The sequence below is a fragment of the Eschscholzia californica genome, unplaced genomic scaffold (assembly GCF_041429995.1).
Source record: "Eschscholzia californica isolate CP2 unplaced genomic scaffold, dmEscCali1.0.p SCAF_6, whole genome shotgun sequence".
In the NCBI taxonomy this organism is placed as follows: Eukaryota; Viridiplantae; Streptophyta; class Magnoliopsida; order Ranunculales; family Papaveraceae; genus Eschscholzia; species Eschscholzia californica.
In genome coordinates this window covers 25988146-26010923 of record NW_028238483.1, presented here as the reverse complement: position 1 = coordinate 26010923, position 22778 = coordinate 25988146, and the positions used below count along the sequence as shown (strand labels likewise).

General features: G+C 35.6%; 2 protein-coding genes and 1 long non-coding RNA gene across 4 annotated transcripts; 1 reads left to right on the top strand and 2 right to left on the bottom strand.

Annotated features, from left to right (window-relative positions):
- Positions 1-12889: 12889 nt before the first annotated feature.
- Positions 12890-17617, bottom strand: LOC147532935 (Plastid-lipid associated protein PAP / fibrillin family protein). The gene is made up of 8 exons (XM_086646259.1): positions 16781-17617; positions 16567-16683; positions 16325-16459; positions 14869-14964; positions 14121-14201; positions 13876-13962; positions 13279-13334; positions 12890-13191 (listed from the first exon to the last, which is right to left on the bottom strand). The coding sequence occupies exons 1-8, from the start codon at positions 17069-17071 to the stop codon at positions 13074-13076; spliced, it is 981 nt and encodes a 326-aa protein (XP_086502385.1). The 5' UTR covers positions 17072-17617; the 3' UTR covers positions 12890-13073.
- Positions 13053-14023, top strand: LOC147532936 (uncharacterized). The gene is made up of 2 exons (XR_015227323.1): positions 13053-13487; positions 13603-14023. It is a non-coding gene; the product is annotated as an uncharacterized LOC147532936 (long non-coding RNA).
- A 1695-nt stretch (positions 17618-19312) lies between the features above and the next one.
- LOC147532934 (uncharacterized) lies at positions 19313-22268 on the bottom strand. Of its 2 annotated transcripts, XR_015227322.1 has the most exons (3): positions 21865-22268; positions 19939-21270; positions 19313-19812 (listed from the first exon to the last, which is right to left on the bottom strand). XR_015227322.1 is itself a non-coding variant. In XM_086646258.1 (2 exons), exon 2 carries the CDS (start codon positions 21179-21181, stop codon positions 20741-20743), a length of 441 nt encoding a protein of 146 aa, XP_086502384.1. In that variant the 5' UTR covers positions 21182-21270; positions 21865-22268; the 3' UTR covers positions 19313-20740. The 2 variants fall into 2 exon arrangements, 1 of the variants encoding a protein (XP_086502384.1); XM_086646258.1 differs by having other exon boundaries at positions 19313-21270.
- Positions 22269-22778: the final 510 nt, after the last annotated feature.

The window sequence follows — 22778 nt, the reverse complement described above, 5'->3', positions numbered from 1 at the left end:
TGTTTCTCTCACTAAAATCAGGAACATTTGAGTATTGTTTGGTGATTTGAAGATACAATTTTTGGTTTTCTTGTGAAGAAGGCCATCAATGGGAGAAGGAGGAAGGTCTGGTAGTAATCAGTAAGTTAATCCCTAACTTCTTCAATTGTTCTAATTTGGGTTTATGTACTGATGAAATTTCAATCAATTTGTTCATGTTTCTTGTTACTGTTATATAATCTCTCTTATTATTTTTTGTTCTCTTAATGTGTTGATGTTTGTTTCTAGTATTATCTTTGTTATAGTTAGGGTTCATGTATACTCAAATTTCAGTCAAGTTGGTGCATATATTAGGGTCAAAATTTCTCATATTCTCCCTTCTGTAAGCAAATTGCTGATTTTTTTTTATCAAACCCACCTCAATTTTTGAAATTCTAAGTAATTTTATCTCAGCTACAAGCAAGTTTTAAGGTTCATGAATACATTACATTCATTGATTGACAAGTTGTATGTGTAGATTTTTCATTCTGACTTCAGAACTAATCTTAGGACCTCATATCCACAAGAAAGTTTAGCCTACTTGGGAAACTTCCTATGTATTTTTTTTTTCCAAATGATTGGCTAGCACAGTGGCAACAATGGAGGACATTATTTAAACTCCTTTAATAACTGTGATTTGTGGTAATGAAACGGGTTTTCGTGGACACCATATAATTTCCCAGTTAGGGTGACATTTAGAAGTACTGCACCACTCTTACTTTTGGACATCTAAGAATGGGTTTCCATATATGCAATTTCTCTATTGGATATTCAGTTTATCAGTAAGCTAATTTTCTATCTTCAAGTTTTATTTGGTGTTAGAAAAAGGTACTATTATTTTGTTATTATACTGTTTGAACTTGTTATATACTACTCAATTTTATTACTGTCATGTACCACTCAAATTTATTACTTTTAGGTCTGCCAATGGTGTTACTCTATGTTTTTGTTGTTGGTTTGATTTTTAAAAGTTTGATTCTCTTTGCTTCATCATTGTTTACAGAGTAGGTTTTGCTCCTATAAGAACTATTGTTGTCAATTATGATGGTCACTGGAGGATTTCTCCTAAGAGTGGAAGGTGGTCTTGTGATGATTATTTAAGTGGGAAGAAAGTTATATTTGTGAATGTAGATGGTGATGAGCTGAATTTGATAGACTTGATTAATGGGATGGGAAACAATGACATAGATTTGATTGGCCATAGTATGCTTTTCATGTATTTGAAACAGGGGGTTAAATGCGACATCAACAAAGAAAGTGACTTGCTAGAATGGTGGATGGAAGGTGATTTGGATGGTAAAGGAAGGGTGCACTTGTTCTTGGATCATCAAGCTGTATTTGCAGTCCAACCTCTTGAAGAAAGTCAATCCTCACCTTTGTCTGCCAATATTACTAAAGTAAGAACAAGAACACCATGTTTACTCAATACTTCTGTTGTTAATCGAAAGCTATGTGTAGGCAGCACTTCTGGAAATAGATCTCCACCAAAGATGAGTGATGATAAATGTGATGATGGTGGAGGTAAAGAGTTGTCTCCTGAATTTTGGGAAGATTTGATTGGAAATGACATGCCTATCAATGGAAAACCCAAGAAAAGGAAGAAAACAAAACAAAGAATGTCTCAAAATGATATTGATTTGAATGAGTTAGCTGAAGAACAATTAGATGAAATGCCAAATGTAGATGGTTTTGATCCCACTGTTGATGAAGAGGAAGTGCCTAACGAAGAAGTGTCTGAAGCACAAGATGTAGCTGGGGATGAGTCTACTGAACCTCAGGATCCTCACACTGAGGGTATTCCTAATGAGATTGATGATATACCTGTAGAAGAGGATTATTTCACTTTGAATTCATCAAGTGACGATGAGTATGACCCTAGCAATGACAAAGAAGCAAATGAATCTGATTCTGAAGAGGAGCCTAGACCTACCACTGATGAGTTCAATGACTTTATTGCAGCCTCAGATAACTTATACAAGAATGATGAGTCAATGGAGCATCAAAGAATTGAATTGCCTAGAGATGTGATAAGTGAAGGTACCAAATGGGACAACATACATGAAGCAAGAAAGTTTTTAAGAAAATTTGCTGTGAATAACAGATTTGAATACAGATACATTAAAAATGAAGATTATAGGCTTAGAGCAAAGTGTGTTAATGCAGACCAAGGATGCCCATGGTTCTTTTATGCACGCAGAAATCCTAAAGATAATTTTTCAATTGAGTTGAAGTCAATTGAAAACACCCATACTTGTGAGCATAGTTCGAGGTTGAGCAATAAAATGGTTGATTGCAATTTTGTCGCAGCAGAATTGGAAGACACCATTAGGTCCCAACAGAGAAAAAACTTCAACCCAAGGAACATCAAGGATGCAATGTGGAAAGAGTATACAGTGAAGATTAGTTACTGGACTGCCTGGAGAGCTAGGGCCATTGCATTGGAGAAGATATTTGGAAATTATGAGGAAGGTTATAAAATTTTACCTGCAATGTGTATGAATTTGCTTATCTCAAACCCAGGAAGTGTAGCAACTTGTTCTAGAAATATCTCAGACCACAGGTTCAATGGGTTATGTATTGCATTCAAGCCTTTCTTGGATGGTTTTATAAAAGGGTGTAGACCAATCATTGGGTTGGATGGTTGTTTTCTCAAAGGAAAGTATGGTGGTGTGTGCTTGTCAGCAACTGCATTAGATGGAAACAATGGTCTGTACCCCTTAGCCATATACATTTGCAAGTCAGAGAACTACGAGAATTGGTTCAATTTTTTGACTCAACTCAGTGACCATGTGAAGCTGCACCCAAATTTGCTCACAATCATTTCAGATAGGCAAAAGGGTTTGATTGAGGCAGTTGCACAGATTTTTCCTAACAACCATCATAGGTTTTGCTTTCGGCACATGTACAAGAACTTCAAGAAGAGTCATCCTTCTGATCATCTTAAGAATTTAGCATGGGGGGCAGCAAAGGCATACAAAAAGGAAGACTATCAGCTATGGGCAGACCAATTGATGAAAGATGACCCAAAAGCATACCATTGGTTACATCGAGTTAATGTGAGTTCATGGGCAAGATCCTTCTTTGATGTAAGAGCAAAATGTGAGCATATAACAAATAATTTTTCAGAAAGTTTTAATAGTTGGATCACAGATCTAAGGGACATGCCACTATCATCTATGGTTGATAAGTTTCACTTAATGATGATGTCTTTACTTTATGAGAGGAAGAAGACGGCAATGACATGGGATGCAAGTGGAATTGTTCCAAGAGCTCAAAGGGTCATTGATGGGTTCAAAACTGGCATAAGTAATTTCAGAGTGCAAGGAGCAAGTGACTTCTTATTCAATGTTTATGAAGTGAATAGTACCAATAGATGGACTGTTAACATAAGAGATATGACTTGCTCTTGTTGTTTATGGGACATGACTGGAATTCCTTGTATGCATGCTGTTTCAGTCATCTTACCAATGAGGAGAAAATGGGCAGAGTAAGTTTTCTTTACTTTCTTTAGATGTTGGTGCATATATTATGTCTTATAATGTTCTAATGTGTGAGTTTGTGATTTCATTACCAGATTTTGCAGTAACTTTCATAAGGTTAGTACATATCTTGAAGCTTATGGAGGATATATCACACCTACGAAGCAGATGATGGAATGGGGCAATGTAAGTACCTTTTTTTTAATTCATTTTTATACCTTCTTATTGAGCATGAATGGAATGAATATGACTTCTCATTTGTTATTAATGGAATGAATGTTCTTTTGGTATAATTCATGTTTTGTCATCGAGTGTTAAACTACTTGAATTGTTGTTTAAGAATGAAAAGTATTCTGTTTTGGTATGAATCATCTTACCAATGAGTATTAAACTACTTCTCGTGTTGTTTATTGAGTATTAAACTACTTCTCATTTATTTTAAATGAAATGAGTTCCTTTAATTTATACCTTCTCATTGAGCATAAAACTACTTCGTTTATACTTATATATGAATTATGTTTTGTGATTGAGTATTAAACTACTTCCTTTATGTTACTTACTGATGCAGCCATCATATGAAGTTCTTCCTCCACTAATAGTCAGACCAGCTGGGAGACCAAGGAAACAAAGGATAAGGGATATGGATGAAGGGCCATCAAAATCAAAGAGTTTGAGAAAATGCAAGACTTGCCAAGGTTTTGGCCATAACAGCAGAACTTGCAAAGGTGCCGCACAACCCAAAGTTGTTCAAACAAAGTTGCCAAGAGGAAGAAATGGTGCATCAACCTCTACTGCTCCAACCACTCAAGCTGGAAGTTCAATGAATCAACAAAAGCCTACAGTTACTCAACTAGGAGCTTCACAACCTCCTCCGCATTCACAACCCGGTTCTGAGTCTTTCTTTGGTAGATCTCCTACAATCCCACTTAGTCAAGTCTTTAAACCAACCAAATACAAGCCGAGAAAACCTAGTAAAAAGTAGGACACCATAGTTATTTTGTTGGAACTAGACAACTTTTGATCATTTAGGCTCCTTATTGCTTCTTTTTGTGATACTTTGTGAATGGAACTAGCTCAAATATGATGCTCGACTTCTTTTTGTTCTTATTTTGGATGTGAAGATGCTCATTGAATTGTTTTCTGGATATTTGATGATGGATTTTTTATGAATGTTTTGTTTTCTTATGGATGCTCTTTCCTTGTCATGGGTGCTCTTTATTTGTTATAGACATGAACTATGTTCTTGAAAACCATCAGGAACCTCGAACCCCTTCGAAATTGATTCTTTCTTTGACAGGTTCCTTAGGGTTCTAAGAAAGTACAAAGACGTCTCAGACAGGTTCCTTACGGTTATATTCATGGATGAAGGTATGAAGCAGCTCAATTCTAATGTTCTATCCTATTATGTCGCTCCAATTGTGAGAGATATCACATCATATTCATACCCTCAAAAAACTTTAGTTTTTAAAAGGGTTAGGACTATTATGCTGGATGGTTTTTACATGTGTGGCCGGAAGTACTACTTTCTTGCTTACTCTTCTAATCAATTAAGAGAGCGATCTGCCTGGTTTTTTGCCGAGGAAGAGAATATCAAGGTAAGTGATATTAAGAGCTGGATGGGAAGATTCACTGACCGAAATGTCGCTAAATGTACTGCTCGGATGGGTCTATGCTTCTCGTCTACTTATGTCACTGTAGAGGTTCCCCTGATTTAGACATGGGATTAGTTCAATTCTGGTTGTGGTTAATCAATACTCCTAGAAATGATTTCTTCTAGTTTATGTCAGATTATCTCTGAAGTAGGATTTACAGGCTACCCCTTCCTTATTAAATAACTCCATTCCCCACCATCCTCAATCCTTATATATGAGTACCATACCAATCTGGTAGTTGAAAAACATATTCTTAACCCTTTTGTATGTTCAATAGAAGTCTTAACATAGTTCGAGGAATTGTTAATTACAAGAATTGTTTGTCGCATTAAGAACTATTATCATATTTTATTGACATTTTAGGATTGGCCTATATGTCGATACTTTACATTATGTTTGTCGAGGTTGTCAAACTGATCAAGTTAAGAATGAAACACTATAGAAGTGCTCATTTGCTTTGTATATGGTAATCTCGTAATGTTGTTCATCTTCATCAGAGTGGACTATGTCATTAAGAAGCCTTTTGTATATATATTGCAGATGTGGCTAGTAAGAAGATGAGCTCACAAAAGAAGTAGAAAATGATGATGGAATTCCACTCGAGAAAGCGAAAAAAGGGTCTGAAATTGTTAATCACGTCGAGGATATCCAACAACAACCTGAATATCTGTATTTACTTTACAATAATCTAACAGGAGAGTTACGAAGAAAAGCTCATTACAACGAAAAAGCAGATGGAGTCTAGTTCAGACTCGGAACCGGATCATTTTTCCAACGTAATTATGTCATCAATTAGAAGTTTGAACAACTCTACACCATCTTCATTTTGAGGTGCTACCACTCTGATTTTAGCCTCAGATTGAACAAATCAATGTCATCAAAATTCAAAATCTGAACAAAAACCACAAAAAAAAAGAAATTACAAGAACTTAGATCGGATATTAACGAAGCTGAATAAATAGCGACTTAGAAAGACAAAAATTGTTTCTTCAAATCACCAAACAATACTCAATTAATGTTCCTGATTTTAGTGAGAGAAACGGACACTCTAAAGCTTGAGATATCGAGTTATTGTTCAATTTGATCGACCAACACCAAAAAGAATCAAGAAATCTCGAAAAATCAAGGAAACCCGAAACCCTAGCTCTCTCGTGAATCTCTCGTGAAGTAGCTGAAGAAGAAAATTGGCTATTGGCAGTTAAAACGATTTCCATTAAAGCCTATTTAATATTAGGTTTTTCTTTGAACCGTTGGATCTAAGATACAGATATCCGTCCGATTCGAAAGGTCAAAAATGTCATACTTCACGCGTGTGTTTCGCACACTGACACGTTAACATTGAGTTGACGGTTTCCGTCCAAGTGGGGGTACAGATCAAAAGTTTTCAAAAATCGGGGGTGAAGTCCTAATATCTATTTAATATTGGGGGTGTATGTCTAAATCTCCCAAATAATTAACATTGCGATCAAATATGAATGTTAATGTGATTCATTCGATGGTAAGGTCAAGGTAAGTTATGATTTAAAAAGAAATTGGTATTACTTTCATAACTAATGTTTATTTTTGTATGAACATATCATAAGTGCATATTTTGGTTTGCTAAAGAAGATTTCTCCGAAGAGGAAACTCAACCACCAAAATTTGATTAAGATCAAACTGAATCATCTTTTTGTATATGAAGTTACCAAACCTGAAGTTTGGTGTATATACTTCTTCAAATCTAGAAAATTCTAAAAGAATTACTAGAGTAAATAATCTCTAAGGATGAAAAGATATATCCCTATGAGTTGATTAATTGTCAACAAAAAGGGTAAACCGTTGGAAATCAAATTTACCTACACATCCTGAAGAATGACAAGTACTGGTATTTCAGTATTGGAATTATTTTCCATTGATTATTAAAGGATTATAATTAAACGGTGATAAGAAAAATCCTACACCGAGTTCATATTGGAAATGGAGTAACAAAATTGAGAATCTCATTTTACTATACCAACGTATAGTTTGATTAAATTTGACAAAGCTCTTCATCGTGGAATGTAATCAATTTTTGTGAAACTCATCATATATTAAGTCGAAATCCAGAATATCTATTCAGGTGATGATGATATTTTCTTACGTGTCTGTAGACAATGATGAGTTGTAAATTCCTGACAAATAAAATTGTTTGATTATCATATTTCATATTACACCTGAAGTTGTAATAACCAAAGAGAAAGTGATGATGGATTTAATAAATAAAATAAAATAAAATCACATGAAGATGATATATGTCACATGTAATTAATCACACCCGAAGTTGTGATATTATAACAAATTGCTCACACCTGAAGCTGTGATCAGATAATAATTTTTTTCTAACGGAAAATATGATATGAAAATAAAAATCAAATTTGCCTAAAGCAATTGATTTTTCCTTCGTCTTTGTCACATCCTTGAAGTATGTGCTCATAAATAAGACGGAAATCTATCGACATTAGGGGGAGGAAGTCCTATATTCAATGTCGTAAAATACTTGAAAATGATCGAGTTTCTCTCATTTGGAATCAATATACGGAAAACTTGCTACCTCGAGATATTAATATTTTTCCGAGCTTAATATGCTTATATCCAGATAAAGGTAATGGAAAATGATCAAAGTTGATCAAAGTGACATATACTCTTTGACACTGAAGGAATAATTTTTCCTCCTGAAGAGGCTATCAAATTAGAAATGAATGTGATTCATATTCCTAATAAAATCTCCTGAAGAGGATATGTGTAAAAAGAGACACCGACCTTTTACAAAGGTACATACATACATGAGATCATTGAGCTATGTATGCTGTGAGAATTTGAGAAATCAAATAAATTATTTCAGACGATGTATTTATGAAAATACTAGCTACTGGGAGCATGTTGATCCCGAGTTACTCTAAGTAATTGGTAAAACTTTGATGAGATATTTCATTATTTATGGATTTTTGTTACAAAATATTTATGTCTTTAGACATGAATTCGAAGCACCAACCAAGAGTTACCCTGAAGGTAATGAAGTAGACATATGTTAGAGTTGAATTATAAAGGATTTATAAATCCTATTTTGACTCCTGAAGAGTTTATCAAAGTTTGACAGTAGAGTATTGAAAAAGATTATTCGAGTAACGAAAATCTTGAAAATGAACATATTCTGAATTACTAAAAGACTATAATTCAAAGCAACTCATATTGTCTTAACTTATCATATGTCATGGAAATTCAGGTCCCGAAGTACCTAATATAGTACAGACAATACATTATGTGTGTTGTAATGTGGTTTTAGAAAACAACCATCATTCATATATAAAATGTCAATCACGTTGTACTCTTTTTCCTTCGTTAAGGTTTTGTCCCATTGGGTTTTCCTTATCAAGGTTTTAACGAGGCAACTATGCGTTGAAAATTATTTTAATTTGTTTAAAAGTTGTAGTCTTTTTTCCTTCGTTCAGGTTTTGTCCCGTTGGATTTTCCTGACAAGGTTTTGGCGAGACAACTCTATTTTAAGACAATAGTCATCGAATGATGAATTTAACACCTCTTATGTGTGTCAAGTAGATTATACAACGAAATGTGATAAGTACATCAATTTCACAAGATGTTATAGTTATCTTACTGATGTACATGATACACAAATACGGATCACTAAATAGTGACTTCAATCGATATCCCTAAAGGATTAACAAGCTTCAAGTTAAAGTATGCATGAACTTTAAGACATTATACTAATGCAACTTGAAATGTCAAATGCTACAAATTGTATTTTGTGTATATATACTAAAAGGAAGCTGACGATAAAAAGTTGAACAATGCCCTCAACCTTCATGAGGGAGAGCAAGTTTATGAAGACACTATATACTATATTTTCACAAAGTACTCTTTTTACTTCGTTAAGAATTTTTCCCATAGGGGTTTTCTTAACAAGGTTTTAATGAGGCTGTTTATGTGTTCATCAAAGATGTACATAAACAAAGAATGTGTACTCTTTTTCCTTCACTATGGTTTTGTCCCATTGAGTTTTCCTAGTAAGGTTTTAATGAGGCAATATCTGATGTGGTGGACATCCAGGGGGAGTGTTATAAATCTTTGATTTATGGTGGATGACCACCACACTTTGGTAACTCCCACCACCATAAGTTCTCCACCATTATTTGTATTCAAGCACCATTGATTATATGTAACTCTTGTATTAGATATGTAACTCTTCAAAGGCCTATATAAAGAGGTCTCTACCTAAGTGTACCAATGTACCTAAGTGTACCAATGTACCATAGTACCAATGTAGAGAATTCTCTACAAACATATGAATACAAATCAAGTTCTTCTTGTCTTTATCTCTTGGTCTATATTTTCATTATCTTTCTTCTTCCCTACCTCTTTTATGTTTCACAACAGAAACAAACAAAAAAAGGTTTGGAAGTTTTATAGGCCATGTCTAATGGCAATGTATTTTCACTCAAGACTTGGTTAAAACAAGTTGACCAAATATAATTAGAGACACGTATCTTCTTTCTTTTCCAGTAAAATGTCGCTGTTCGACAATTTTCGACCAATAAACTTGACTGGAAAAGGAAAAAAAAAATTTCTTCTCCAAACCCACGAAATACTTACAACACCACAAACTTTAACAATATTTAGTTAGTTTTCTGATTCTATAAGGTTCGGTTATTCCAAAAAAAATCTCATTTTCAATATATAAAAGGCCAAGGGCCCAAACATAACTCTAAATTGAAATCTCATATAGTCAAAAATATTATTGCATATTGGGAATCAATTCTTTACAAATCAAGCCATAACCCTCACAAAGCACCAAAAATTACGTGACAAACAAATTACACAGAAGTGTCAAATTTGAATAGGGCCCCAAATTGGTGGGGCTTAGTGAGGGGCCCTGCCCGGACATCCCACCATGCGGGTCTGAAGGGAAAAACTAGTTTGAAAAACCTTTTGTAGAAGAGAGAAAAGAGAATAAATCATTTTGCAAATGAATTTTACTCTTAAGCCACGGGTATTACAGAGCTCTTAAGAACTATTTATAGATATCATTGTTTAGAAAACATTGTTTTGCTTAAAAGAAAAACTAGTTTGATATTTCCATTGCGTTCTTACAATATTCCTAGATTATAATCAATTAACAGTTAATGGCTACATTTTTATTCATAAAAAACAAGCCCCTCCTCCCCAAATTTTGAAGGGTTATTTCTAAATGACCTCCTCATTTGTGATAAGCTTCTCGCGTGACCCCCTAATTTATCGAGAATATCGAAATGGCCTCTTTTTTGTCGTTACCGTCGAATGATCGTTACTTTTTTTTATTCTCTTCCAAAGCAGGCCCCAACCTTTTCTTATTCTCTGACATATCCAACTTTTTTTCTCTCTATTTAAAAACTTTCTCTCTCTAAAAACATCATAATGTAACACTTCCACCATCAAAAACACCATTATCATCATTATCATCACGATCTAACACTTCTCTCTCTAAAAATATCATCATCATCAGATTAATACTTAAAGCATAAAAAACATCAACATCATCTAACACTTCAATAGTAACTCGATAAAGACCACTTTCTCTCTCTAAAAATTTCCAGCAACGATATCTCTAATCTGAGATCAATGTCATTTGATGATCGAAAACGGAACCAACAAACATGTTAGAATGGACCCTAATTTGATTCTGACCACAACCTTCATTTAAGTCAGATTTTGATTAAAAAAGATTCTATTTTGGTATAAATCTGTCAATATCCCAAATGTTCATCATCAACATTACGGGTTGAATCCTATAAATTCATTATCATCAGAAATGAACCTCAGATGTTCATAATTCGCCATCAACGACAAACAAAATTTAGGGATTATATTAGTACACTAGTATTAGGCGTTAGATCTGAAGAAAAAGCTGTCACTTAGGGTACATCTTATATCCTAAGTTAGTGATTTTAGAGAGAGAAAAAAAAAGAACACGGAATACTTTAGAGAGAGAAATAAATGGTGGGTTGGTTTTATCTCTTCCTCTCTCTACACTTCATTTTTCAATCTCCAAATTCTCAGGCCTAAAAATTTTATCACAAAAAAAAACTACTGAAGTGTTTTGTTGTGTGAGAGAGAGAGAAAGTGTTTTGATGATGAACATTTGGAGTGATGAGAGAGAGAGAGAGGGAGAGAGAGATTCTAGGGAGAGAACTAATTTGGGGAAGATGAATCACAAAGAGTTTTTAGAGAGAAAGGAATTAAAAGAAGGGCAACTTAGGAAGAAAAATCTGACTTTAACGGTAAATGGACGGTAACGGCAAAAATGGGACCATCTGAGTATTTTGAATAAAGTAGGGGATTACGCAGGAAGCTGGTCATAAACTAGAGACCATTTGGAAACTAATTCAATTCTAAAACATCTTCAAGCTTCCCAAATCTAATTGGATCTTGTATCATTCAACATAATGAAATTAGGGATTCTATAGAGGTAGAACTTGCTAGTTTTAGGCTTTTAGCTAGGGTTTTATGATTTTAGAAAGAAAAAAAGAAAAAAGACAAATGAGGTTATAATGGATAAAAGTACCAAAAGCTTCCTTGAATTTTCCCCCTATTATTGGACCCAAAGAAAACAAGGTTTATCTGTAGTTTTTTTTTTTTTTTTTTGTTGAAATATGTTTTAGTTTGGTGAGACGTCCATGTAAATGGATAATGGGGTCAGATTTGAATGGGTTATATTGCGCCTCTCTGATTTTTTTTCCAAGTCAATGATTTTGAAACGGCCAGAGGGAAATTGGGTGTAATAAATGTCAATAAAATCAATTTTTTCTGAAATTGCAAGCCATTCGTAAGGTCCTTTCATTTTTCATATAAATAATATATACATGACTTCCTCATACCTAGTGGTGAGGATTGGTCGCGAAAAAGTCTTAGTGTTGATAATTTGAGAAGGGAAAGCTCGAATCAAATTGAAGGTGTGTGAAATTGGTACACGCAAATCCTTTATTTAATAAAAGAGATCCCTTCTAGAAGAAAATAGTTAATATAAGTAAAACATGAGTTTTGGAACACTAGAGATGTATATGTTTTAGGGCCAAGTTCAAGCTTCAATTATTTGTTGTCTGCTATATATATTTCATTGTACCTATAAAAGAATATATTTCTAGAAGACAATTTTGAAAATTACAAGAATATGGAGATTCAACCAAAGTCCAAAGAGAAATTGTTTATACTTGTAAGTCAAGAAACTAAAATTATATAACTATATGATAGGGGATTTTATTTTTGTCAGCCTCACAAACCTGACACCTGGTGCTCCTAAAGTTGACAAGAGTGCTGGGAAAGTTAGTACCTGATGCTCTTATTATATGGTCCATATTTTATGAGAACTTGGTTCCCTAAGAATAAAATTTTGTTGTGGCATCCCCAATTCTCCATCCATATAGTTGTGGTATCTTCATCTCCAATAAGATTTTTTCGAAAATGTAAAATCCAACAGGTCTCCCATGGAATAAATGCAACTATAGGTCACATCGCTAGTCTTGGGTTACCACACAACAAGAATTTATGCTTCAAAACCAAAATACCATTAACCAATGCTCTAATTTCGGCTAAATTATTTGATCATTGGCCATTAAAATCATTAAGAGCCCCATGAGGTTATCTATAAGTTCTTCAATTTCTGACATTCTTCCTTGAGCATAGGGGGAATGGAACGGAGGAATGCCAATTTGACCTTCCATATGGAACTTGTTGGTGAACAAATATTTTTAAACTATAACATGTAATTTATCATCATACAAATATTTTGACGCTAATTGCTTCGAAATCAGTAGTTTATGTGTTTTTATGTACTTGTCCTTTTTTACTTACATTTTCTCTCGCAGGTTTGAAAACTCTGTGTTTTCACCTGCAGACAGTTGTAGAAATCTTATTTTTACGACAAGAGAGGTTGAGCTTTGGTGAACACAAAAACTCCTCCGCCGCCAACAGCACGGCCTAGAAGCATATTGTTGTCCAAGTATGAAAGGTAGTATAATCCTCCGACCGATCGCCTGCAATTATATACAGTTTCAGTGCATTTCAATCTATTCATTTTAAGAAAAACACAAATAACTTCGCATATAATAAAGGTAACACACCTCGATGGGCTTGACACTGGAACTGCAGCTTTGAACGTCTGGATGAACTGCAAGATCTATACAAAAGTAGGATGAATCCCATTACAACCATGGTTTTAAGTATAAAAACATGGACAAATTAGGCTTATTTTCGCACCAAAGAGTAGACACAAAATTTGGTTCGATGAATTTCAAACAGTTTCTCCACACTGGCTCAAGAACTGTCTAAGGTAGTGCTTTTTTCCCCCGCAGTCAGGTCTGAATTGACCCGGGTTTGTTTTTGACTCATGCTGTCCAAGTCGTCAAATGGCTGATTTGAGTTTATTATGGGTTTATTTGTGTCAGGCTATCCAAATACAGACGAGTACGCTTCAAACAATGAAAAAAGCACACCACCCAAGATGGATAGCGAAATGGGCTAATTCGTAAAGGGTCATTATTGGTCCAACCAGAAACTAGAGATGTACATGTTGTATGGGCAGAAAATAATCACCCTGGATCGCCCTGTACAATGGTATGAACATGATAGAAAGACAAACCCGTGGTAATAACCCTTATCGACGAAAAATAGACACTTTGTCGCTAGCCAAAATGTTGGGATTGAGGATTGGAAGTTACCTGTAGGCTTAAAAATGACCGTGGCAGCAAAGCAGGGGCTATCAAGGACTGAAGTTCTTCACTTATTTTTATATTCTGAACCGAAACCTGTAATGATACTAGAACCTGTTAGACAGTAACAATAATAATATGGATGTTTTATGTACAACATACGTAACCAAATTATGCTGTTTAGAGACTGTTACTCTTACTCGTCATTAAAAGTCTGCCTGAAAAATAGAACTTTAGTTATGAAAGAAGCTAACCTCTTCAAACTGAAGATATATATTACGCTTCGAAACAACAGAGAAATTTGCCGAAACAAGTAGAGTGGCGCCATCTTGTTCCTGTGAAGTGAATAAATACAACAATTCAAACTAATAAGGTTTGGCGGGAAAAGAAAGACACATTAAAACAACAAGCCAATTCGTAGTAATAACTGAAAGGGAAGCAACGCAGAGCAAATTCGAGCCGAGGCATTTAAGCTGCTACGTAAAAAATGTGTGACCAAGATCTGCACCGTTCGTGTTGAACAATCATTGAAAACGAACAGCCTAGATTAGAACTTGTTTAACTAGTGGACTGAATCGGTGGGATGATAACCAACTCCTTTTTCGAATGCTTTCACGTCGTGCTAGAGCCATAGAGTCAGATTTTCAAATTGGGGAATCAATCTGAAAGGTTGAGCTGAATTTGAGATGAAGGTCTAATTTCATAAACAATGCCGGAATCAGTGTACTTCGGAATTCCTAAGCTTGATATTCTAAGTAGTATTTAGATGCTTGACTTAATGAATTAGATTCTAATGTCCAAAAAAAAACGATTACCACCATAATAGACAGGCATGTGTTTGTATTTGCATGCCATCAACAGCACAAAAGAAAGAGTAAGTCTTCAGAGCTTCTTTATTTAGTTTCAGAAATAGCATATTTAAAACAAATTGTTCAAATTTAGCAAGACTTCTGTTAAAGTTCGAAGCTTGATTGGGTTGGGAAAGATAACATCGAACTTTACCTCTAACAAGGATGGGATGCTCCAACGGACCACATTACGAACAATACCTCCATCTGTTTGATCCCGACATTCAAATTTCTGGAAGATTTGCCCCACCTACACAAACAAAGATTAAACAATACAAGGAATTTGCCTCTTAGGATGCAAAATTTCGACTTAACACAGCTGAGTAGACAACCATCAACATACTATTGAGAGACAAAATCGACACTAGAGATGGTTGTGAGGCATTGAGGTGTTAAATTAATTGGATCTCCCAAACCCTTTACTTGTTGGAGAGTGTTAGAGCCAATTGGGCCCAACTCTCCTTGAAAACCGAAAGGATAGCCCAAAGGCTTATCTTCTTTGTAACTTCTAATGTCCAAGCGATGTGAGATAACGCTAATACCTCCCTTCAGTGCCAAAGATGGAGTCACTCGGCAGGACTAATATTACCAAGTCTCGACCCCTGAGACACTAGCAATGATACCATGTTTGAGCCTGTTGAGCCTAACTCTCCTTGAAAACCGGCTTGCAAAGAACCCCGCAAGGAAAGGAGCTCAAAGGCTTATGAGCTTATCTATTTGCAAATTCTAATGTTCAGGCCATGTGGGATAATGGTGATACCTTCCCTCAACGTCAGAGTTAAAGTCACTCGACACTCCCTCTCCTCGCAGGGCTAAGGATATTAAGTCCCGACACATCCCTCAGACATTAGGTCTGATACCTTGTTTGTACCTATGTGCCTAACTCTCCTTGAAATCCGGCTTACACAGAAAGGTTGCCCAAGGCTTATCTACTTTGCAAATTCCAATGTCCAGGATCTGTGGGATAATGGTAATAGAGACATCCGTGTTTATTTTGTACCAAAGCAATTTAGAACACATGAAGAAACACGTGAATGCTTCAAAGCAAAATTAAAGAACTATCACACAACAAAAACATGTAATACATTTACATGGAAAAAATGAGGGTAGGAATAGAAGCTAAATCTTCACAATTTGAATACTAATATTAAGGGAATTTTTATAGGCAATGCCCAAACATGTAAGGCAATGTGTTTCTTTACCAAAAACTTGGTCAAAACAAGTTGACCAAATGTGGTTAGAGGCAATACCCAAATTTGAGGGTGTTAATCACTCACCTCATCCTTTTGTCTTCTTCCGTCAAAAAGTCGACGGTCGGACACCGGCTGGCGACTTCTTCTTCTTTTTTTTTGCCGGGAGGAGAGAGAAGAAAAGAAAAACAAGAAGAAAGAATTTTATTTATTTATTTATAAAGGTAGCCGGCCGGCAACGACCTAACGGTGTCAATTGTGTCGTTAGGTCAATCATTGAATGAGGCATTGCCTCCTATACACACATTGCCTTTAACCATTTTAGGGATTGTCCTTACCAAGCTTGCCTTTAACATTTGGATCAGATGATCCAATCTCAAAACGAGTCAGACGAGACAGATTAACACCACTTGACCTAACCTGGAGGAAGGGAAAACGTTGGGCGGACTCAAAGAGGACGACGACATCAGGAGCAGAGGTGTACTGTAAACGCCAAGTTCCATCCAATTCCTTCAAGTCGATTGCCGTACCCGCGTCGTATCCCTCCACACATATCTAAAAAATGACGAAACTACCCTCACTTAATTACTTAAATTACCAAAACAAAGAAAAGTACTACCCAAATTGAAGGAAAGAAGGAAGAGTGAAAATGTGGTGGTTACGAGAGCCTCTTCAATGGAAGATCTTCGATCAGGGGTTGTAAGTAAACCACGTTGGGTATCTTGAATTTCTCTTAATAAATCATGTTTTTTCTTTTCTTTCTCAAATTCATCAATCTCCTGTAACAAAAATCACGTAATATACCCAAAAGAATTAAAGAGAGGGTTAGAGAGTGTAATTGATGAAAGGAGAGTGTGAATATGATGATAATCTTACTGGTTTAGTTGCGGTGGTTGATCGACATTGAACTGAACTTCGGCGGCGGTGGTGGTTGTAGGATGGGAATTGGGTGGTGCCGGTGAGGGAATTGGTTGGGGTTCTTGGTGATTGGTAGTAGGAGGAGGAGTTGTTGTTTTTAGGGTTATGAATTTGAGTAGGGATATGGTAATGGAGGAGAGACGTTGATTTATTTGTTGTGGTATTCGAAAGGAAGGAGGAGGATGGAAATGATGATAGCGCCATTAAAGTGGTAGTCTTTGTCTTTTGAAGGTTCAGATTGGCTTGCATCACATTTTTCTTACTAAACTAGAAATGTTACCTTCCTCGTGGCAGTTCCACTCGGTGGCAAGCTTTCAGGTCGGGAGGCGGGTAACGGGTTTACTCCCTCCCAGGGTCGGATTCTGAATTTTTTTTTTTTAGACTGGACTCCAACAGAATTACATTTCAATGGTATTGAGATATCATAAATATAATATGCAATACATCGTGAATTTGGATAAGCACTATAAACGTTAATTAACACATATTGGACTCTAAGGGTTATATAAAGACACTTAGGGTCACTGGCCTAAAAGCTCATCTACTCCGATCTCTACTTGTTTTTAGTGTCTAAATTACATGAGATAAATCTTGATAGCAAACCGCTTCCACCGAGACTCGATCTCACGACCACATGGCTTTAAGAGGGTGTGTCAAACCAATACATACTCTTTCGGGTTTCAGATGGTTCAGGTCTGAGACAAAACTCAAGACTCATCGCGTGATGCACCCTCATGTCACCTAAATTGACCTGTCTGAAACCTAATAAGGTACAAGACAAGTATGAATTGTAAGGGTAAAAAATGTACAAAGAATTTAACACCCAATTCATTAAAAACGTTAAAGAAGTCGTGTTTCTGCCGAACCGAATAATGGTCAGCTTTGGCTATATCAAGAAGTCAATAGAACGACCAAGGAACTAATGGGTCGCCCTAATCCAAGTCATCGAGAGACGAATCTAAAAGAGTCATGTCACCCAAATCAAGAATTGAGAAGTCGGTACAAGTCTACTATACATCAATAAAATACTAATTAAGTTTTTGAATGAAGTAAATAAAAGATTCCTAATGAGTGGTAAAAATGATCAAACAAAAAGTAAAAACAGAAAAAGAAAAGGGTAAGTACCCGAAAGTTACCTACCTGCCTTGTTTATAGCGATTTTAAATCATGGTATTTACAAAACTGAAATGAGACAGATAGGAACTAGAGTTGTGGGTAGTTAGGGTCGTCCCATTGAGAACCTCATGTTATAACACCAACCTCCATTCTCCACAAAACCAACTATTCCACAACAAAATCAAATGGTTCTTGTATGCCTAATTGTAAAAACATGTACACATGGTGAGGTAATGCATAAGAATAGGACATAGGGCGAGACAATTCATTATGAAACCAAAAATATCCTTGAATATAAAAGCATCCAGTGAAATAATAGGAAGACAAGATAAACTTATGGATGACACTAATTTCTTCACATCAAACCAAAAGTGGTACACAAAAGTCACCCAACTTCTACCTAACTATGCTTATATTGGAGCTGACAGGAGGACGGACTCCCCGGGACATTTGGAAACAGACTTAAAGAAAATAAACACTACTCCATCTAACTTTCTTTTAATAATAATCATACGGCGTTAAAGGTTTTTCTTTTTTTTCTCTAAATTGATTGTACGGATCGTACACAACATCGGTTGTTGCATTATAATGATAACAACCACAATAACGTGATTTTACTTTGACAACTATCTTCATAGACCAGAAGGAGTTGATGATAACAATAAGAAGAACTTGAAAATTGATTTATTTTGTATATTTCTCTCAACTTGGTGTGGTAGGCACGGCTTTTAACCTCTTTGCAATTGGGGGGGACCAAAACCCAACAAAATAAATTCATTAATAATGGGCGTAGCAACACCACTCTTCCTGTCCTTGTGAAATTCAAAATATGTTGCCTATTATTTACAACTATCTCATAGATATTCAATGAGCCCTAAGTTTTTCAATTTTTCTTACTTTACATTTTAATTGAAAATTTATATCTCCTCTAATCAATCTTAAGCGGAGAAGATTTTTCTCGTCAAACTATCTTTTTGGACTTCACTCTTAATAGTGAATCGATCTTCGTTTATCCTTCAAGTCATACAATAGGATTGGATATTTTTCTACCACAATATTTACTCAGATTTTTAATGAAGAACTGATATTGCAACAACCACATAATTTAATCAATTATTTTTGGAAAATCCATTAACATGTCTAATGAAGTCAAACCTGAACAGACAAGTATAATATGGATGGAAAATCTTGGAGAGGAAACATAAATATCTGAAAATACAATTGTTTTTCATTCACCTGCCTTCTTTATAACTGACAATCACTAATTTAAATAAGTAACAAAGCATTCATGAACCACTATCCTTTCAAGAGAAGATAAGGATATATAAACAGTAATATCCCATCCTCGAGCACAAAACACAAGAACACCACATGTGAGAGGAAGAAAGAAGTTGCAGAAGCATCTCTTATGATATAAAATGTCGATTTAGAATTCTGTGCAACATAATTTAGTAAGAATTCTAATTCATGCTACATTAAAACAAATCAAAAACCTAGAAATCAATAGACAATGCTAGGGTACAAGCAGCAGCAAGTCAAACCACTTCTCTCTCTCTCTCTCTCTCTCTCTCTCTCTCTCTCTCTCTCTCATGGCACTGACCGAAGACATCGAATGGAGACACAAACTCAGAATCTAACTTGCTTGAAATCAGGTGTAGTAATAATATTGTAATGTTGTCGAGAGGCTGTCAAGGAGTTTCTAGGTCTGGAAATAGAAATCACCTGGTAAGGAAGGCCTCCCAGAACTCCATGAATGTCTGATATGTTCTTCTGTGAAGATCTTTATCTTCTCTTCCTCTTTCTGCTGCTATCTTACACTAACATTGGCAAGACTTTTTCTCGCTAACGAGATTGGTCTGCTTACCTGATTATTCCTACAGAAGAAAGGAAAATGGTAATGTCAGGGTCGTCAAATTTCAGAAATCAAAATATAGAACTAACAAGTTAATGCATCATTATTTCTATAAATGCATTTCTTAGCTCTCTTGATGGCAATATACCTCAAAATTCCTGCAAAATTAACATGAATTTCAGATACCCTCTAATGTCAATGCAAATTGCGAAAGAAAATAAGGGATCAACCAAATAAAACAAACACAGATAGAATTTCGCCCAAAGTAACCTGCAAGCAAAAAATACAATGAAGGCAAACAAAACAAAGAAATGTTTCCAACCCGAACACAACCTATAAAAATACTCTCCTTTCGAAGCTGCAAAAAGACCTGTATAATACATTACATTCCCATGAACAACTTATAACATATAAATCAAGCACAACCATCTGTCACTTGAAAGAATGAAAATGACTTGCTCAATGAAGAACAACTTAACCCGCACACATATTACTCAGAGATAAACAATAATCTCAATTAATACAACTTAGAAGAAACAAATATAAGTTATACGGGTAAGAGATCAATATAATAAAGTAGGAACTCAACAAAACAAAAGCCATCTTAGACGAATTAGTTCAGCTGTGCTAAGTTAGAAGGTAACTAAAATGCAAATGAAGATTGATAAAAGCTCCTTCATTTATAACGGTAACTGGAGCACGATTAAGTCTCTAAGTAATAGTTAAGTCACTCAAGGGACTACATTCCATATAAGCGAGTCTAAATAAGAGAGTTTTTCCTACAGACAGGTAGAACACATAGGTCCACCATTTAAGCCTTCATAGTTACGAGTTTTGTTCTTTCCATCTTTGTTCCAAAGACCAGAAGATGAAAAACAAAAAAGAAAATAAAGGATGAAAAAAGGGGGAGAAGGAAGATGAGGGAAATGATCGACGACTCTTGACTACTATTAATTCATGTCCATGCCATCTCCAACTTGACTGCAGATTGGAGCGACTGCAGAGAAAGACCTCTCGAATGGAGAAGGATGAAACTTAGCATCTCGCCTTCGTTTAGAAGAACAAGTGTTGTCAGAGGAATTCTCCGCTTCGAGCTTCCTCCGGACTCCTCTCACTGCCTGCTCCTCCAATGGTGTAAAAAGGAAAACCTGACCGCTCACTCTGCAAAGTGAGCTATGGTTATCGTACAAAATTCTCTGGTTACAGTTTCTGTCACATATGTGAGTATTTCCAGTTAGCTTGCAGAGATACATGTTTCCACAAACACGTTCGTTTTGACATTTCCAATCACATTTGTGACTAGGGATCATCCCTTCGCCACCACCCAGTATACTCGACAAAAAAATAACATTTGTTGGTCCGGCAACAATAGATGTTCCAAATACCTCCATTTAGTTTGATACTCCAGCAACAACTTCCAAGTTCTAGTCTCCGACTTACAACACACACACACACCAAGTACCAAGCCTTACCTTTGGTTCTGCATAACCCAACAAAAGGAAATGAAGTAGTCAAAATTTGGTCTTTCGCTTTCTAAACAGAGGATACTCTGGAATTTAAAAAAGAAACCCTAAAAACCCCTTTTAACCAGACAAAGCCCTAGATCTATCATTTCTTAGGTGAGACAAGTGGTATTGGTACCTACTACTAGGAAACAAAACTAACAAATATGGATCATAGATATGCTGAAAGGGATAGACGAATCATACTGATAAGATTATACTAGTTTTGTGTGTAGAAGATAAAGGAAAGCAAGAACAAAACGTGTATTACAAAACTCGGCTAGATGAAGAAGAAACGCATTAGATCCATGAAATTGGGAGAAAAACTGAAAATAATGATGATTTCAAGTCTAAAAACTCCGGGTTTTCCTAACAAAAACTAAAAATACTCCGGTTAAACGTCATAATCAGACATAAACACACTAAAAACCCTAGAATAATGACTAAAATCATATCGTGATGTCTTAATCGTAACCTAACCAGCTCGTTTTTCGTTAGAAACAAGCAAGAAATCAGATATAAATTAAACTACAGATAAAATCGTACAACAGGAGAGAAGAAGAAGAACATACATAATCACAACGCTGCAAATGAAGCTGAAACCTGAGAACAAAAAATACGAAACACGACTGAAGAAGACGAAGAAGAAGAAGAAGAAGAAGAAGAATCTAACTCTCTCTTTCTCTTTATCTTAGATAAAGAATTTCTCTCTCTAAAAGACTTGCTTCCTCGCTCTAAAAGACAAAATGATGATATTGGGTCGTCGAGCCGCGTGAGAGAAACAAAAACGTTTTTGAAAAGGAATGGGAGGATTGGTATTTGTAGAGAGAGAAGAATAGTTGGTTGATTTGATCCGTTAAGTAGATGAAATGAAACTGAAATTAGAATAACATGAAAGTAAATTTGTCACTTAAACAGCCAAATGTGGGAATTGCTTGGATATTATTATACCAAGTACGATTACAAGAACGAGTGTAACGGAGTAGCTTTCGTTGGAGTGTTAATTCTTTCTTTCTTACGTGTTTTAATGTGGGACCATCTTATCTTTTATTATCTGGTCTACCCATCTCACGAGTTGGGTATCCAACACCTCCGATCTACTAGCTAAATGAAGTGGTTGAATATTTAAGTCTCCTAGGAGGCTAGGACTAGGATAATGGCTCCTCTGACCCGTATCAATCTCTCATGTAAGAGCATCTCCAACCTCAGCCTGTCTTAGGTCGAAAAAAACCACTTGGGAGATTTTAAAAGGCCTCTCCGTTTTTGTTAAAAGGCCTCCCCATGATTTCGTTGACTTAGTAAAAGACGTTTGACTTAGCTTGGTTAAAGGGCCCCCTCTTTGAATGGGTGAAAAAAACCCCTTTAAAGGTATATTTCACCCACATTAAGATTTTAGTTGTTAATTATTAAACTTCCTAAAACCCAAATCCCTAGAAACCCAAATCCCTAGAAATTCCTCTCTTATATTCTTCTTCCCTCTTCTTCC

Bases quoted from the DNA above. Each gene is read 5' to 3' on its own strand.
- LOC147532934 (XM_086646258.1), bottom strand. From the start codon at position 21,181: ATGGAGGTATTTGGAACATCTATTGTTGCCGGACCAACAAATGTTATT.
- LOC147532935 (XM_086646259.1), bottom strand. From the start codon at position 17,071: ATGCAAGCCAATCTGAACCTTCAAAAGACAAAGACTACCACTTTAATG. The intron at 14,965-16,324 runs GTTAGGTCAAGT...TTGTTTGTGTAG, and splicing joins AACGTTTTCCCTTCCTCCAG to GTGGGGCAAATCTTCCAGAA. The intron at 13,192-13,278 runs GTGTGTTACCTT...ATATAATTGCAG, and splicing joins CCAGTGTCAAGCCCATCGAG to GCGATCGGTCGGAGGATTAT.